Source organism: Anabrus simplex, chromosome 14 (genome assembly GCF_040414725.1).
Source record: "Anabrus simplex isolate iqAnaSimp1 chromosome 14, ASM4041472v1, whole genome shotgun sequence".
In the NCBI taxonomy this organism is placed as follows: domain Eukaryota; kingdom Metazoa; phylum Arthropoda; class Insecta; order Orthoptera; family Tettigoniidae; genus Anabrus; species Anabrus simplex.
The window spans coordinates 81429059-81448470 of NC_090278.1; the positions used below are offsets into that span (position 1 = coordinate 81429059).

Consider the following 19412-nt stretch of genomic DNA (forward strand, 5'->3'; position numbering starts at 1 on the left):
GATTCGGTTGCTTCATTTTGTAAGGTGTTTCTTTAAAGGTATTATTTACGTCTAATTACCCCTTATCTTTGTTGGTATAGTGGAATCACTAGTAGTAGTAGTATCTTCTTACCCGAAAATTACTCATGTATGTTTCAGGCAGTAATTGTCGAAAACTGAATTTCATATTTTAATTCGTTGTCTTCGAGTGATTATATTTTGTGTACATCAAATATTCCTTTTTCATCGTCTTTGATACTCGTACCGTTCCATGCCAAAACAAAGACCGGTGAATTAAGGGAGGATCATCGCTACCAGCGCTCCAACGAGAGAATAGTCAGTTTCAAGCAGTAGCGAGTTAGCGTACTGTTTAGACGGTGGCATGAAGTTACGAGATGTGGCTTCAAGTTCCTTTTTAAATATGTGAATTAACTTGGAAACATTATGTCCCCTACTATTTTAAAATTCTCTCTCTTTCAGACTCCCTGCTTTAAATCCTACCCCAAAAGATATACAGTCGATAGCCTCATCCCATCTAAATTGATTTAAAAGTACATTCCCTTCTAATCAAATTTTCTGTTTAATTATTTCTTCTACCGGGCGAGTTGGCCGTGCGGTTAGGAGCACGCAGCTTTGAGCTTGCATCCGAGAGATAGTGGATTCGAACCCCACAGTCGGCGGCCCTGAAGGTGGTTTTCCGCAGTTTCACATTTTTACGCCAGGCAAATGCTGGGACTGTACCTTAATTAAGGCGACGGCTGCTTCGTTCCCACTCATAGGCCTTTCCTATCCCATCGTCGCTTTTTTTCACAATGAGTAAATCAGATGTTTATGTGGATATATTAGTAGGCTGATCTTTAGGGAATCCCGGGTTGGGGCCACGATGTATATATTTCATTTTCACTGTCTTTCTGCTTGGCTAGATTTCTACCTTCTGTTAATGCAGCCTCCAACGTGTTTTTTTGTTTTTTTTTTAACAAACGAATTGACTACTTTCTCTTTGGTGGGCTTTTCTTTGTGTTTAATACTCTTTCATTCGTTCGTTGACCTTCTCCTGGTGTTCTTCTGTCCAGGTTCTTCCGGTCTTCTTTAAGAGGGAAGGATGGGGGGAGAAAGACCCATCCCTAGTCGAGATAAGCAAACATGTCCGCATATTAACGGAGAGTCATGATGGGAGAAGGCAGTGTGTAGTAAGGCGATACAGACTAGTAGACGGGGCAAAAGATAAGAGCGAGACGAATCGCATGATGGTCTGGGTTCCAGCTCAGCGATTCGACATGAAGAGAAGGGGAGGGAACACATTGCGATAGAGATTTAGGTGGGTATGACATCTGACCCACGAATGTGGCTGACAGCGGCATCATGGGTGGAAGGGGTTCCCTCATTACCAGGGGATGCTGCGAGCAGCCAGTTGCTTTCCTTTTGGCAGGTATTTTAGATGTATGTAGTATAACTTTAGTTTTAGTGAAAGGTGGTGCAGCTTATGGTCCGGCTTTCCGCCTCTGCTGCGCCACCAAATTAGAGTAGTGAAGGGTGGTGCTGCTTATGGCCTGGCTAACCGCCTCTGCAGGGCCACCAAGGTAGTTAATGGTTTGTTTAGTGTAGGATGGAGTTACTCATGGTATGGTTATCCGCCTGGGTGACGCTACTAAATTAGTAGGGACGTAGGTAGTAGTTCAAGGGGTGTAGAGTAGTGATTGTTTATCTATAGTTTTGTTCTTTATTTCTATGTATTTTGCATGATTTATTACCTTGATCGTTTGGTGCCCTAACATATGGACAGGTTTGTTAGGAGCATCGTAGTAGATTTAGTGAGGTAGTTTAGGTAGATTTTAAGAGAGGATAGTAGATATTGTATGTTTGCCTTTGTAGTTTTTGTATCCATTTTGTCTTTATTGCTAGTAAGCCGAAGGTGTAAACTAGGGTGGCAATAAAGAAATGTTCTAATGTTCCGGTCTTCTTAGTTCTTCCTTCGCCTTGAAACCCTTCTAACATTTTTACTGTGTTCCTGAATTTATTTCTAACATTTGGAACTCTGAGATGATCCTTTCCACATCTTTTTGGCATTTCCTTATACCGTGCTGTAGTTGGTCTTCCTGTTATTTATTTATTCCAGAATTACTGAAATCTGTTTAGAAAGTCTCTTTCTGTTCATTCTGTTCAAATGTCGTCCTCCTCTTCATGGTATTGCGATTCTCTCCACCTTATGGTAATCGTCTTCGTTGCTCCTCAGTTTCCATCTGTCTTCAGTCTGTACAGCGCCCATCATTTTTCTGAGGGTTCTTCTTCCTAACTCCTCTTGCTTATCCCACTTGTAGTTCCTGGACAGGCATTCTGTTTTTACGTAGTGTAGTGTCTTAGTTTGGCATTCCAGATGATGTACTTCTTATTGTAGAGTCGCTAAAATACCCGTTCTTCACACGGATTTATGAGCAAGAATTAAAGTGGTTAATGACTCAAAATTAAATGTGAATTATCAACTCACTAGATATGAATCCTGAACCTACTTTCACTATATTTAAAAAGATAGAAACGCGGTAAATATAATAAGTTGACAATGATAGTGAAAATAGTTGAATAAATAAACCACATCCTACAGCAGTTCTCAAATATGGATGATCTCCTGTGGGTGTCTGCGTTGTCTGTAATTGATTATTACTAGAGCCCGGATTTCCATGCAAATGCATGTTTTTAAATAAACTGGTTACACTTCTCAAACTTCGCAAATATTCGTTTTATGACATAGTGATTCTAAATAACCGTTGTTCTTTCCTGCATGTTTGCATGTTTTGGTCTTTTTAAGACAAAATTCATGCATGATGCATATTTTGAAGATTTTGGATTTAATAGCGAATATTTGGATGTTTATATTTCATAACATGACTTTTCTTCTGACTTGGCGCATATATAACGTTAAGTTGCATGATAGTGCCTTTTATGAATGTTGGTGTGCAGAATTTGGGACCGCTTTTCAAGGTTATGTCTATTATTGAGAGACGGAGAGAATGTATTCCTGGCATCCTATTTGCCAACCAAAGTTAGTACCTAAACCAATTAACCAAGCACTTTCTTATCTATTGCTTGAGTAAACATTGACATAAGCCGGAAGGTACCACGTCGATCACTGTAATTGTTAGGAATAAGGTGCCCCAGTTATAAATTGCTATAAATTGAACCGTAAATTGTGCCTTACTAAATACCACTCATTTTTTCATCTATATTACGCGAACAAAACAAAACTTTTATCACATTTCTGTGACGCCGCATTACTGAGATAACGCCTTACAAACCTTAGTTTTGCACTGAATCCTCTTCCGTTGTTATCCTGAAATTTCCTACCCGAAACTCTCAGTCGTCACACGTCTTTGTTATCGCAGCTTCAATCATTAGTAGTTATTGAAGACATCATCATCTGCATTCATCGCACGGAGAAGTAGCTGCGGCAGATAGAGATAAGGTGAACGAAGTGATCCGTTCAAATCCTGATTTTGAATTCGTCAAGTTTGTAAAAGACGTGTTGTGGTGAAAATGCAAAGACGTACAGTTTGACCTCACTATGTCCCAAATGTCTTCATTTACTTATGCACCTGGCACTTCTTGTGACATAGAAAGGTCTGTGTTTAAGAAAGTGCTGACAGAGAAACGGATGAGCTTAAATCAAGACAATTTGGAGAAATTAGTTTTCATTTGTGAATTCTGATAGTGCATATTTTTCAGTTTATTGTGCATGTTTTGCCATATGACAGTGCATATTTTGGGATTTGATAGTGCGTGGAAATCCGGGCTCTAATTATTATCCACTATGTGAGGAACACCATGATTAGTACACCTGTGTGAGGTGCATCATGGGTTTGCGTTGCCTACGATTGGTGCCATTATGTGAGAAACACCATAGGTCTGCGTTATATGCGCGACGTACAATGCTTGTATTACCATAACGCTTGGAACACCGCGAGTTTAGGCTACTCTTGATTAGTACCGCAACTTGAGGAATATCATAGTTCAACTTTACTAGCAATAAGTACCATTATGACGGGCTGTTGACCTGGATGTTGAACCCCTTTACAACTATAGCCTCTAAAAACTTCCCGCAGAATGGCGCGTTCATTCTTCAGCTGGCCTGTTAACAAACGAGTTTACACGAACGATGACAAACATGGCTTCGCGTGACTCCCACTTCTTCGTGAAATAAGTAGCCCATTCATTAGTGAAGGCGAACGCAGCCAGAAACACGATAAAGCTGAATTTTCTCAAGAACCGTTAACATTTACGAAGATAATGCATACAACTTTTATTATGGAAAATTGAATGTATAGGAGACACGGTGCACTTCATTTGTCAACAGAACCAACCGCTTACACGTTATTTCAGTTTATGTAGGGCAAAAATTGCTCGTATTTGAGACACACTCCTGTAAAATCCCCCATCAGGTCGAAACCGTTCAATATATCAAATCAAAAGTATTCCTTCGTGACTCGAGATTTCAAGCCGTATCCTTGCCAAATTTCAAGTCAGTCGGTCCAGTAGTTTATTAACGGTATAGATTTTGTTGTTAATCCATATGCTTTCTCCATTTTTGACATTATTATTCCTCTTTATCTGCACTTAACTTTTTCTCTGTTCTGTAACAGCCGTGCTTATGCGGAGGAAATACGCCCGTTGGCCCCGAAAATTTCAAGCTGATCACCCGTTTTTGTTTATGCTGGTGCATCACATGACTCCTCAAGTGTTGTTCATGGGCAGACTCCAGGCCATGTAATGTGAGTGGGTTTACTTGTGGTGAGTGACCGAGTGACCGACTAACCATTTACAAAATATCGCACTATACTGAAGTAGAAAACTGTTGGTATTCTAATGGCAGGTTTTTGTATTTACTCTCAGCCTTCCAGTACAGCTTCTACAGGTTGGTGTGATGTTTAATTTTAAGTATATCAGCAGATGAATCTTTGCCATTGTAGAATTCTTCTGTTTGAATATTGTGGAGGAACTTTGATTCTATGAAGGTGTGCTGCAAGATAATCATGATCAGTATAGAGGCAAAAATTGTCTACTGTTTCTCGATATTCGGAATGCGGAGATAAAGGATAAGTTAGATATTAAGTCGATGGATGAAGCTATACACGTAAACCGGCTTCGGTTCATGGAGGATAGGAGAATAATGGACTCTTATGGAGGGTAAGAGAAGTAGAGACTAAGACGACTATGGTGAGACTCAGTTCTAATCATTTAAAGATAAGAGGTATAGAACTAAACGAGGCAACAGAGCTAGTTAGAAATAGAGGATTGTGGCGGCGTTTAGTAAATTCAGAGAGGCTTGCAGACTGAATGCTGAAAGGCTTTCTGAACCTAAGTTCAGCCCGGTGGTACTTGAAGGTGCTCAAACACGTCAGTGGTGGTGGTGATTATTGTTTTAAGAGGAAGTACAACTAGGCAACCATCCTCTATATAACACTAATCAAAGAGAGAAAAGAGAAGGGATCCGACACTTAGAAAAATGAAGATGTCCGTCAAAGAAAGACAAGGGCCACGAAGGGCGTGAAAATGAAAGACTCCCTAGCCCTCGCAAACCTAATAGCGTCGGGGTCGGAAAAGAACAAGAGTTTACAAAGGGAGGTCGGATAGGATAGATGAAAGTGAGGAGCCTGGCACAAGTAAGTGGAAGCAATGCCAAGACTCAGCTAAGGGCCCCGTGGTCGCCAACCCCAGCTCCAAAGTTCAGAGCGCCTGAGGCCCCTTTTAGTCGCCTCTTACGACAGGCAGGGGATACCATGGGTGTTATTCTACCGCCCCCACCCACAGGGGGATCAAACACGTCGGTCCCGTGCCGGCAGATTTACCGGCATGTAAAAGAACTCCCGCGGGACTAAACTCCACTCTTACGTTTTTTCCGCTACGCAGAGTAGCAAAGTATCATAGGCATGTTTTTGGGCTTAAAAGACGAGAGAGCCAGTACAGATTCACAATACTATGCTTTTCCGTGTTGCGGAGAAAACGCACGAGTGCGATGTGCGTGTGTCCGTAATAGAGTTCACGAGTGTAGAGATTCGATTTTTAAAATCGTGAAGAAAAAATACAATGCTGATGGAATGAAACTAAGATATATTAATTAATGTACAGACGTAGGTGTGGGTGCATTAGTTATACTCAGTAACGAAACGTACTGTTGGGTTGCTGTGGTTTACGTGGTGACTGAACGCAGCGTCGGTGCACGCACTACTCCCGCTAGTGGAAGTGTCGGGGTCGTTGTTCAATTCGAGGGCGAACGTATCACGCACGAAGCACAGTAACTCTTGACTAGGTGCTAACTTCAGATCGATATTCAAGTACGATAGATATAGTAACTGGTACTCGTTCTCACGTAGCTTGCAATCTTACAGCGACGTATAGATGACGCTTCTGACTTGTCGTATCCTCGCCCGAAGGCTAACTTCAGTACTCAAAACGAGTGTTATGAAGATGATAACTTGTGGACGTAGGTAAGCTGGTTCTTAAGAGTTGAAGCTCGTATGATCTATATACACTGACTGACAGAGCAAATGCAACACCAAGGAGGAGTGGTCAGAACTTTATGCCAATTGCAGGGTAGACTGACGTCACTGAGGTATGCTCATGATGTGAAATGCGCCGCTGTGCTGCGCACGTAGCGAACACTAAATGGGACACGGCGTTGGCGAATGGCCCACTTCGTACCGTGATTTCTCAGCCGACAGTCATTGTAGAACGTGTTGTCGTGTGCCACAGGACACGTGTATAGCTAAGAATGCCAGGCCGCCGTCAACGGAGGCATTTCCAGCAGACAGACGACTTTACGAGGGGTATGGTGATCGGGCTGAGAAGGGCAGGTTGGTCGCTTCGTCAAATCGCAGCCGATACCCAGAGGGATGTGTCCACGGTGCAGCGCCTGTGGCGAAGATGGTTGGCGCAGGGACATGTGGCACGTGCGAGGGGTCCAGGCGCAGCCCGAGGGACGTCAGCACGCGAGGATCGGCGCATCCGCCGCCAAGCGGTGGCAGCCCCGCACGCCACGTCAACCGCCATTCTTCAGCATGTGCAAGACACCCTGGCTGTTCCAATATCGACCAGAACAATTTCCCGTCGATTGGTTGAAGGAGGCCTGCACTCCCGGCGTCCGCTCAGAAGACTACCATTGACTCCACAGCATAGACGTGCACGCCTGGCATGGTGCCGGGCTAGAGCGACTTAGATGAGGGAATGGCGGAACGTCGTGTTCTCCGATGAGTCACGCTTCTGTTCTGTCAGTGATAGTCACCGCAGACGAGTGTGGCGTCGGCGTGGAGAAAGGTCAAATCCGGCAGTAACTGTGGAGCGCCCTACCGCTAGACAACGCGGCATCATGATTTGGGGCGCTATTGCGTATGATTCCACGTCACCTCTAGTGCGTATTCAAGGCACGTTAAATGCCCACCGCTACGTGCAGCAGGCCGGTGGCACTCCCGTACCTTCAGGGGCTGCCCAATGCTCTGTTTCAGCAGGATAATGCCCGCCCACACACTGCTCGCATCTCCCAACAGGCTCTACGAGGTGTACAGATGCTTCCGTGGCCAGCGTACTCTCCGGATCTCTCACCAATCGAACACGTGTGGGATCTCATTGGACGCCGTTTGCAAACTCTGCCCCAGCCTCGTACGGACGACCAACTGTGGCAAATGGTTGACAGAGAATGGAGAACCATCCCTCAGGACATCATCCGCGCTCTTATTGACTCTGTACCTCGACGTGTTTCTGCGTGCATCGCCGCTCGCGGTGGTCCTACATCCTATTGAGTCGATGCCGTGCGCATTGTGTAACCTGCATATCGGTTTGAAATAAACATCAATTATTCGTCCGTGCCTTCTCTGTTTTTTCCCCAACTTTCATCCCTTTCGAACCACTCCTTCTTGGTGTTGCATTTGCTCTGTCAGTCAGTGTATGTATAGTAAAACAGGTAACGTACAAACAATATAGAAGCAAGAATGAAGTCTGTCACTTTGTGCGACTTACAAAGAGTTAGTTCTTCTCAGAACAGCTACTGCAAATGAGTGCTGTGTGACTGCAAGAAGAGAGACCAATGGTGGCCGCGAAGACAACGGAAAACCTCCACAGAGTTCTAAGATTTAAATTTGCCAGCCGCAAGACCCAGAAGAAGGAGGGTTGAAGTCTAGAGTCGAAGTCTGGAAGATGAGTACCAAGTATTAGCAACACCTTCCAACTCGAACTACTATGACTAGTCGCGAAGCCATTTCTGGAGACTCGGTATTCTACTACTACTACTACTACTAATCTATTCAGGAGCCACAAGTTCCCATCCTTTGCAGTCGGCTTAGAGCTGTATCAGCGTAAGGTTCAGTTTAGTTATGTATTCACGTGTTTAGTGCTCAGTCAGTGTATTGTTCTAATGCCACTTTCATTACGTGAGCGTGTGTATATACATAATATCTTCATAAAATACAGGAAATCTTGTGCGAAAACATTCTATGACGTAGTGCCGGGCGAGCAGTGGCCGCGTTACGGCAAAGTGCTTGGCGGGAGACAGGCCAGCAGCGCAGGCACGAGTGACAATCCCCTGAATTGATAAAATAATGTCCCTGTATATCTAAAGGGCCCCATACACGCGCAGACTTAGTCGGAGGTAAGTCTGCGCAAACCAGTCTCTTCAGACATGTCTCTGTGTGTATGGCCGATAAGTCCTGATAAGTCTGTCGACAAAAAGTCTGCAGGCAAGTCTCTGACATTCTGGCGCTGCTTGAATTCAGCTGGAGACTGCGACGAAAGCGCTATCTCAGAGTTGCGGCAATAAATGTAAGCGTGGTACCTTATAAATGTGAAAACTGAAATAATTTTTTGCACGTCTTCTTCGTGCAGAGCGCTACATTATGTCCAAATAACTCATCTCTATACCGACTATCTAATTTCATTCCGTATATATTTTTCAACCATCCGAAGTGCATAATCTTAAACAGTGTCTGAGCGTGTGTGGGCAACTGCATACTTCCGACTTACCTCCCAGAGGTAAGTCTGTGCAGGTAAGTATTCCAGATGTCTGCGCGTGTTTGGGGCTCTTAAGATAGCTCTTCTTCTAATGCTAGATATGATTTATCGCAAGAAATCTGCCATATACCTGTATATACCACACCCTGAAGAGTTGAAAACCGATCATCCGTTTGTGTTCTTCCTTATTGACGATTCAGCTGGTGAAATGTTATTTTCTGGTAGATTACAGGCTGTTTAAAGTGAGTGAACGTATTGTTTTGTCATGAGTAAGAACTGTTTTCGGAGTGACTTGAAGTACTAATGTTTTTATCCTCGGTCGAAGGCTAACCATTCTAATGGCTAAAATTCTTAAGAACAATCCTTTATCATGATAAGAAATAATTTAAATATACTGTAAACCAGGAGTTTCCAAACTGTGGTACGCGAACAAGTAATGGTACACGAGCCTTTGATTACTGGTACGCACGATAGGTAGAAAAACATTGTACAATCTGCTGTATTTTCAAGAACTTCATTTCTGTATTTTTCTTTGTTCAACATTTACAGCTACTTTATTATTATTATTATTATTATTATTATTATTATTGCCCCTTTTCTAGAGACAGGAACTACATCTGCGCACTTCCAATCATGACGAAGTGCGTTACAATGGAGGGACAGATGCCGTTACCTCAGCACAGGTGGTTGGTGGTGATTGTTGTTTTAAAAGTACAACTGGGCAACCATCCTCTGTAGAAGACTAATCAGATGGGAAAAAAAATGGATGAGACCCGATACTTCGAAGAATGAAGATATCGGTCAAAGATGAGGGCCACGAAGGGCGTTTAATCAAAGACTCCCTAGGCTTTGGAAACCTAATACTGTTGGGGTCGGAAAAGAACAAGAGTTGACCAAGAGAGGTCGGATAGGGTAGATGGAAGTGAGCTCGATGGTAGATACAGGTGTTATCTACCTCGAGAAGTCCAGAGTTTCTTTAAATATATCTGGTGCCTGTTGCCAGAGTTAGTGAACATCAAAAACTTGTTTCTTAACAGCTGATTTAATGAAGAAATGCGCCGGTTTGAGTGACTCAGACGATTGAGGCACTGGTCTTCTATCCCAACTTGGCAGGTCGATCCTGGCTCAGTCCGGTGATATTTGAAGGTCCTTAAATACTTTAACCTCGTGTCGGTAGGTTTACTGGCACGTAAAAGAACTCCTGCGCAACTAAATTCCGGCACCTCGGCGTCTTCGAAAATCCGTAAGAGTAGTTGGTGGGACGTAAAGCCAATAAGATTGTTAATGAAGAAATCCTAATTATTTTGTAAAAATGCCAGAATATATGATCTTTTAGAGTTCTAACTCCCCTGGAGGATTGTAGCTCTGAAACTAAAGGTTTTTATATTTTCTTTACTTATTTAATGTATTTTATTTAGTAAAGTTAATAGGGGAAGTTATACGCTTATGATTGCTCATGGATTGTGTACTTGAGGTTTATTTGCATTGGCTAATAATACGTATGAACGGTTGTGGTGATGTTATTTGCAATAATTGTAGTGGTTCTGGGAGTGTTTATATCTTGCTAAAATGATTTGGTTTACCTTTGTGATCTGTGTTGCTTGAGGTTTATTGATGCATGTTGTCCACTAAGAATATTTTTTGCATGCTGTTTTTGTTTCCATAAGAATTTTTCTTTCTGCCTCCATATTTTTCTTACATTGTGTAATGTCCACAAGATTGTATGTAATAAATCAGGTAAGAATAATTTATTATTAATATCATTGTATCATATAGTTTGATTTAACTTGTAATCTGAGTTACATTGGACAGTAAGCAAAGAAGCCATACTCCCCTTCGGGAACAACTCTGAAGAGACAAGTGATTCAGTAACCTAATTCCACCTTCACATTATTTATCCACGTGATTTTCCATGGTTTCCCCATTGCAACTCCAGATGAATATCAAGATGGTACGTAACATACAGTTCATGTCTGCTGCCCTTCCAGTTATTCCTAGTCCTAGAGCATAAAATATAGACTTAACAGCCAGTTTTTCATAGTTAGGATGGATCAGAGAAACCCAGTCAACACAGTGGTTTGTGTCATTACTCCATTGCAGTCTCAAGTTTTATAGCTCTCGCGAAACGCCTGACCTTGGAACATGATGGGCCGTTGAGCTTTACCATCAGGTCCCGTTCCACTTCCATATAGGTCCTTCAGTAGTCCGAGAAGGTGGTTGATGAAACACCGCCTTTGGCCTTTATTGCATCTTGAACTCCTCAGGGAGACTATCTATCACGTCCTAAAGTCTCCAGCCTTCTTGCAGCGCTGTAGCAAGCATGATTAGTGATGTGAGCCGTTGGGGCCTGAACGGATATCTCCGTTCAACGGCATTAAAGTCGGGGCCTTCGGCTGACCTGTCCATTTTTGGATCTTCCTTCATTTCTCATTTCCAGTTTTGTGGGTCGGGTTGTGAATGAAGTACCTCCACAGTTTCCTATCTCTCCACCACTCCCTTCCTTCCTCCAATATCTTTTCTACATTTACTCCTCTCTTCTCTATATTCTCCTTCATGATATCCATCCACTTCTTTCTCCGCCTTCCCCGTTGTCTTCCTCCTATTATTTTCTCACTTTGGAAGTCAATCGTCTTCCATTCTAATCTTATGTCCATACCATTTCAGCCTACTGATCTCTATCTTGTCTTGCAGTTTAGTGAATCCAATTATCTCTCTGATTTCTATGTTTCTAATTTAATTTCTTCATGTCTTTGCAATGATTCCTCTAAGGAATTTAATCTTGGCTGCTTGGATTCTGCTTTCATCGTTTTGGTGTTGTCCATGTGTCCACCGCGTAGGTCAAAATTGGTATGTAATAAATTGTGTACAGAATTTTCTTGCATTTCTGTGGGATGTCCTGGTTCCACACTATACTCTACCTCTCACACATTGGTAAAACCCATTGGCTCGGATTCACTTTCCAATTTCTTCATTTATTTTCCCATCTTCTGCAAGTATACGCCCCAAATATTTGAAGCTTCACACATCTTCTAATGGTCTTCCATTTACTTCAGTATTCCCTCTTCCTTCTCTATTACTTCTTAACATCACTACTGTCTCACTCCTCTCCACACTTATTTTCATTCCATAAAATGTTCGGAATCCTATTGTCCATGAATCACTCATGATCTCCACTTTGACAGGGAGATAAATCCTTGAAATTAGAACAATATGCCCTGAGGATAATATGGCATCTTTGCCCTGTACTTATACTTGATATCATTTGGTACACTGTACGTGAAAATAAACTCGGTATATCCTTATGGAAGTATTGGTGTCAAACTTTCAGTACAGTGCTTCATACTAAAAACTCTCTTATACAGGCTGTTGCAATAAAGTACAACCAAAACTTTCAGTACACATTCCTCAAACGTAGAAGAAAATATGTGGACATGGGTCCAGAAACGCTTTATTTCGATGTCAGAACTTATTTTCTACAACTGTACTTTAATCATGAGAAACACACAGGAATAGAACATACTGGCATACCACATGAAACACTTGCTTACAGGTGGTGGTGATTGCCTTAAGAGGAAGTACAACTAAGCAACCATCCTTTATTAAAACTAATCAGAGAAGAAACTGAACGGGTCCGACAGTAGTAGCGCCAAGAAGCTCGGACCCCCCTCCCCCCGCAGTAATTGAAAATGGACCCCTCGTTTCCTGATAAGGAAAGTTACAGGTTTATTTTTTAGGAAAAGGTTGTATATTATTACAATGTACAGCAGCAGAGATAATAATTTACACTATATAATTTTCAAATGCAAAGGAATAAAAATAATACACATATATGGTACAAAAACACACACATGCAGAATAAATGTATATTCAAATTATAGTAACCAAAACACACTGACCCACACAGCATTAAGAAATAATCTTGTTCCCAGGACCAAGTAATTTACAACTTAACCATCCAGTGCAGGCCTACTTAGCTACACTGACTGCCGAGAGTTATAAACAGGTTCGATACTTCAGTATTTAAAATTTACATGATGAGGATGTCTCCGTTATCGCATCTTTGCTGACTACTGGGTTCTCAGAACTGGCTAATTACTTCAAAAGCCTTGTTGATTGTTGTGAGTGGCAGCAAGGGATGGTTATAATTGGAACAGGTTGGGAAACCCACATTGTTTCAGAAATAACTACCGTACTCCTATTGACGAAAGAAGCTCTGCACTACAACAGCCTAGTTTGGAATAACCCTCTGTAATACAAATAATACTTTGTTACGTCCTGTAGCTTTACCAACATGTAAAATTACTCTTCAGGCACTGAATAAAGAAACAGTCGTGGGCCCCCCGCCCTGCGGGGTCCCTATCGCCGTCACTGGGTCCACCACTTCGAAAAATGAAGGTGTCAGCCAATGAAAGATTCCCTAGGCCTCGTAAACCTAATACCGTCGGGGTCGGAAAAGAACAAGTTTTGACCAAGCGAGGTTTGATAGGACAGATGAAAGTGAGGAACCTGGCTCAAGCAACTAGAAGCAATGCCAGGACTCGTCTAAAAGCCCCATAATCGCCAACACAAGCTCCCAAGTTAAGAGCCCATTGGGCCCCTTTTAGTCACCTGTTGCAACAGACAGGTGATACCATGGGTGTTCTTCTAATGCCTCCACCTACAGGGGGCTCACTTTTTACGTGATATGTTCAGAATGCCCTCCGTTAGCATTGATACGTACATCGACCCCGCATCACATTGAATTCTGGATGCACTGACGTATCAGGGAGTATGGTATATGCACATATCAGTGCTAATGGAGGGCATTTCGAACATTTAATGTGACATTAAAAAGGTAGAAAAATTCAGCCAAGAAAGAGTTTCATCTTGTATGCTGGTATGTTCCTTCCTGTGTATTTCTGATGATGGTTGTTAATGGAACAGGTTGGGAAACCTGCATTCTTTCAGAAATAACTACCGTACTCCTATTAACGAGAGAAGATCTGCACTACGACAGCCTAATTTGGAATAACCCTCTATAATACAAATAATACTGTGTTGTATGCTATAGCTTTATCAACATGTAAAATTACTCTTCACCTTGAGTTGTAGAAAATGAGTTCAAACTTGGATATAAAACATTTCCAGACCCGTGCGCATATAACATATTTTCTTCTTCCATGTGTAAGGAATGTGTCCTGAAAATTTGTCCGTATCTTATTGTTACACATGTATAACTTGTAAAAAGTTTGTGTAAAGATTTAGAGAAAATGTGCCTTATGTGATGTATTCTAGCACTCTCCTTCTACAGGGAGATTTGTTTAAGATCAAACTAAAAATATCCTATCCGTTCTTAATTTTTAACCCTATCTATCACTTAACAAATTATTGATAACTAACTTGATTTTTAGAAAAGCTATTAGGGTAGGGGGCCCTATATCCGGACGATTCAGATGTTTTTGGATATAGCACATACCAGTGAATATTTCTACCACTGAAATATATACAGTTTCATATACAGTATATGCTTTAATGATACTAGTGGGTTTAATAACATTTAGATAATATTACATACACAAAAACAATATTTTAAAAATTAATTGAAAACGTCTGATAATAGGAACAGATGCTCTTAAATCTGGACATCATGGAAACATACGTGTGCCATTTCCCGGACGTCGTATTTATGTCGGTTACGACGGTTTCGTTCCCCACTATTCAACTTAACACATGCACGGTACATTACTATTTACATTTCATGGTATTGTTTTACAACACATTTGCCACACACAAAATCACCCTTTCATGCTGTTCCCACACAGACTTCAAGAAACCATATCTGGCACCGCCCGCACTGAATCCATGATCCCATTCGTGCAGAAACGTCACTGAAATGGTCGATACCACAAAAACACATAAACGTGTATTGCCCTTATAATTTTTTAATTTTTCAGGATGGGGTTGAGGTAGAGCCTCATTTCCCCTCTATCTTGGACACCCCTCTATAACCGAAGCTAGTCAGCCCTGAAGGTCACATCACATTTGTCCTATTGAAAGAGCTAAATTGCCTGACAGCGGTTCAGTTGTCATGAACTCGATACCCAATGGGCTTAGAGAAATAGCTTTTGATGGTGCGTTTTCCTTACTTCACCTAGCATTCGAATAAGATGGTGGTGATTATTGTTTTAAGAGGAAGTACAACTAGGCAACCATCCTCTATATAACACTAATCGGAGGGAAAATACGGAGGGGGTCCGACACTTAGAAAAATGAAGGTATTGGCCAAAAGAAGACAAGGGCCACGAAGGGCGTGAAAATGAAAGACTCCCTAGCCCTCGCAAACCTAATAGCTTCGGGGTTGGAAAAGAACAAGAGTTGACCAAGAGAGGTCGGATAGATGAAAGTGAGGAGCCTGGCACAAGTAAGTGGAAGCAATGCCAGGACTCAGCTAAGGGCCCCGTGGTCGCCAACCCACGATCCAAAGTTCAGAGTCCCTGGGGCCCCTTTTAGTCGCCTCTTACGACAGGCAGGGGATACCGTGGGTGTTATTCTACCGCCCCCACCCACAGGGGGATTCGAATAAGAAGCAAGTAAGAGAAGACTATGGTTGCAGGGTAAGGGGTGTGAGAGGTAACCATTGCTGCCAAGCATGTGTCTGTCGAAAGTCTCAAGGCCTGACAATAAACACCTGTTCCGTCCGTGGTGACTCTTGCGAATTGAGATTTTGTTGTGAAGTTCTAAAGTGGTAGTACTATTGTGCCTTAGTTATACATTTACTGTAAGTATTGCATAATGAACAGCTTAATAATTCATTGATCTGATTTTTCCGTCATGACTAATGTTTGTCATGAGTACAGTATCTGTTACTCCTGCCGTACCTACAAGCTGCCACAACTTCCTGTCAGATGCAGATAGTATCTTGCGCTTACTGAGTGATTTCATCATCTCAGAATATATCTACAGCACTACTGTACTGTACTGATATGTGAACAAAAATTCATACCCCTTTATCTTGGGCACCCCTCTAAGTTGAACTGATAGTTTGAGAACCAAAGTTATCAAACATGAAAGAGTAATAATATTTAATAATTGCCTTTATACATGTTGGTGGTCTCTTTAACCTGTACAGTTAAGAAGCTTTGAATATATCTTTATATGTATTGGTGTCCGGAATTGGGAACAATGGAGCGTTCGGAAATAGAAACAGGTCTGTCCATCATTCAAATTTCGCACCATGATGACACGTGCAAACATTACCACCTACACATTGCCTGGTTAAACCTTTCATCTTCAATACTACAGGTTCTCTTACTCTCAGGTTGTACATTTTCTCACTTTAAGCGAAACGAAAGATCAGAATAAATATACGGACAAGGAGGCGCGTCCTATCGTGTTTCTTTTGATATTGTCTGGAGCAAGAACCGTGCAACTCATGCCATTCACTACAAGAGGGTGCTGTCATCTGGTTATCTGTTTCAAAAACACATCTGATGTTTATTTCAAATGTAAAGCACATAGACATTGCAAGTGTCTGGAAACACGAGCTGTCCGGATACTGGCCCCCCACCCTACCCTAATAGTGATATTATATGGACTCTAAACTAAATGTTTTTGTTTTTTCAGCTGTTGTCATAGCAATGCGGATGGAGCTTTGGCCTGACCCAGTGTTCATAGCCGATCATCCGTTCCTCTTCGTTGTCTTCGACTATGCATCTAACTCTCCACTTTTCTTCGGCCGCTTAACGACCCCACAATCATGATAGAGAATGTACTCGCTCCGTTGTGCACGAGTGTTATTTTCTTGTATTATGTTTAAAAAAAAAACTAATTCAGACTTCTTAAAGCAAAAACAAATCCAACTGTTATGGATACGTGTTAGAAGGAAAATAGTGTATAATATTGTGAGATGTGCTTCAAGAAGAGTAAGTAAACAAAGGTATAGATGTTGTAATTATTAACAAAAGAAACTCAGACTGTGAGTTGTATATTTATTGCAATGTGCCTGAATTAGAATATAATCTTTGTTCCTCTGTCTGAAGGTTCACAGGAATGTCAAAAAGATAATTAAGTCCAATTGTATTTTGTAGCAGCATTTACAGCTTGTAGTTTATAAAAAAATCTTCCCATTCTTATCAAGGAAAGTACATGAAGCATCAATTCATTCATAAACCTCCATAAAGCAGCATAGGATCATCATGCCACAATAGTGAATCCATGTTTCTTCCTTCTGATAACTATGCAATTGACCTTATGTTTACAGATTGGCATGCAAAAGGTTGGTATAAAACTGCTGACAGTTTAAGAGAACGTAATTTTTAATAGCCTGTTGATATAATACCTTTTGTATGTCGGAAATGTCAGCTGAGAAATTTCTTCGAAATATCTGCTGAAGTGACATACCTTTGTAATTTCCAGTATTTATGATACAAATTGCATTGCTAAATGTTGCACGGTAATAATGACAAAATAAATCTAACATTCCAGATAGTTCAAACACTTTCCAATTTTAAAAATGTTAATAATTAACAGTTACTAGAAATCAGTAAATACCATAACAGGAATGCAAAAATAATTTACCTTATTTACTGAAATATAATATGAATCTCATTTTAAAAATCTCAAAATCCAGAAAAAGTAACCCTGGCACATATAATATGCTCCTGTTCTAACTAAAATATTTTGCATTTGTAACAGGTATCATAGTATTTTCTCCATTTCCTTACATCTAGTTTGTCTCATAAACACAAACAGATGCTGAATTCTACAACTTCTAACACCAACCGACAGTGACTAATTCCATCCCATTCTTTTTGTTGGCAAGCTCTTTTGGTTTTGGAGATTGTTGTATAGGCCTAAATAAATAACATCATTGTTATATGTGTAAGTCGTTAATTGAAAATAACATTTGAATTAATAATTGATTTCAAAATAGAAGTGAAGTTACAAAAGATACGTGCATAAAGGGTGAGAAAACATGAATATGAAACTGATGTTTAATTTGGAAGCTTCCTGCCATACCTTGTAGCATATTTAGTGCATAATTTTAATTTGTTCCAGTCTGCATAAGAATCTAAAATGCAATATGCACCCGAGACGCCCCATTTTCTCAAAAAATTTGGGTATTACGATCATTTACACTAACATTGTAACTTGTATGAGTATATAGTGATGTTCAAATTGTTGATTGTACTTCAATACCTTTTGTATATGTTTCCAAAAGATTAATTCTTGAACCACTGCTAATTTTATAACTTAATGCATTGTATACCACTGATTGAAAGCATGGAGTATTACAATATTGTATCATACTAACCTATACATAGTTGATTTTTATCAGTTGGTAAGCTTGATTCGTCATTATTCTGTAAACTGAGTTTATTGGTGCTGGAAAGGGTATATTCATAGTGATGTATGCTAACTTTTGTATTGCAGCTACAATCGGTACATTTTCTGACATTAAATTTTGACTATTGTGTAAAAATAATCTGCCGACATGTTGCAAATACTGTATATATGAATGTTTTGTATTATATATTGTTTTGAATATTTTCTTGACCGCTTGAAGGTTGCTATGAAGATAATGATTAACATGATTCAGGTGTATTTTCGTATCAAAGAAATGTATATTTATGCTAAAAGTATATGCCACAACAAATAATAAAAGTTACTTCATGCAAAACTTTTATCGTTTTGATTTTACAATCAAATGCATATTTGCTAAAAATGTTTACTGAACCTTTCATCTCAGTGATTACAGATTTGGCAGTAAAAGTCCTAAGAATTCTGGAGATGATTCCTGATTTCTATCCTTAAGCCAGGTCGTCATCATCAACTTTTCTTCGCTCCAGCAAGCCGGGGGTGGTTGTGTGCGAGCCTCCTCCAGTTTGTCTTGTCCATCCACAGATGTCGTTCATGTACAAGACACCAGTTTACATCCCTGATTTCAAGGTCCTTGAAAATCTGCTTCACCCAAACATCTGAAGGTCTTACAGTGGTCACATTATGCTCGAGGAGTTCTATGGGATCCATTCTTTTCATGGGACCATACCATTATAATATATTAACTTCGATGCTCTCCAGCAAGCTTATTTCCAATCCAAGCTGTTGTCGGATATCCACATTTCTTATGTTATCCATTTTTGTTTTTTTGTAGACAAGAACGGAGGAACTTCATTTCTGTTACCTATCAAAATTGCCTGAAGCATTGAAAAATATCTCTGGAGAAAATGAATGTTTGATTATTGAAAACTTTGAAAACTTATTTTTCATGTTCACAAAATGGTTTTCTGATCTGCCTGAAATTTCACGTGACTGCAGGGATCCAGAATAGTACATTAGTCACCAACAGCGGTTATGAATTAAGGTGAAATATAACAATCAAAGAGTCCGGCCCCACGGTGTAGGGGACAACGTGTCCGCCTGTCACCTGGCGGCCCCGGGTTCAATTCCTGGCTGGGTCAGGGGCT

The 19412-nt window shown here is 40.8% G+C and overlaps 1 protein-coding gene across 15 annotated transcripts in view; it reads left to right on the forward strand.

The window, feature by feature from the left end:
- Positions 1–18630, forward strand: part of LOC136885226 (leukocyte elastase inhibitor) — a 263118-nt gene extending 244488 nt beyond the window's left edge. For 8 of the 15 annotated variants that reach the window (XM_067157691.2, XM_067157690.2, XM_067157687.2 and 5 more), the window contains exon 9: positions 16570–16706. Coding sequence is in view for 2 of the 15 variants with exons in the window: in XM_067157673.2 (XP_067013774.1) it covers positions 16570–16706 (137 nt within the window). In the remaining 13 variants the exon portion in view is untranslated. Of the gene's footprint in view, positions 1–4610; positions 4759–16569 lie in introns of all 15 variants that reach the window. The other 7 variants (XM_067157684.2, XM_067157671.2, XM_067157683.2 and 4 more) reach the window with 6 other exon arrangements.
- Positions 18631–19412: the final 782 nt, after the last annotated feature.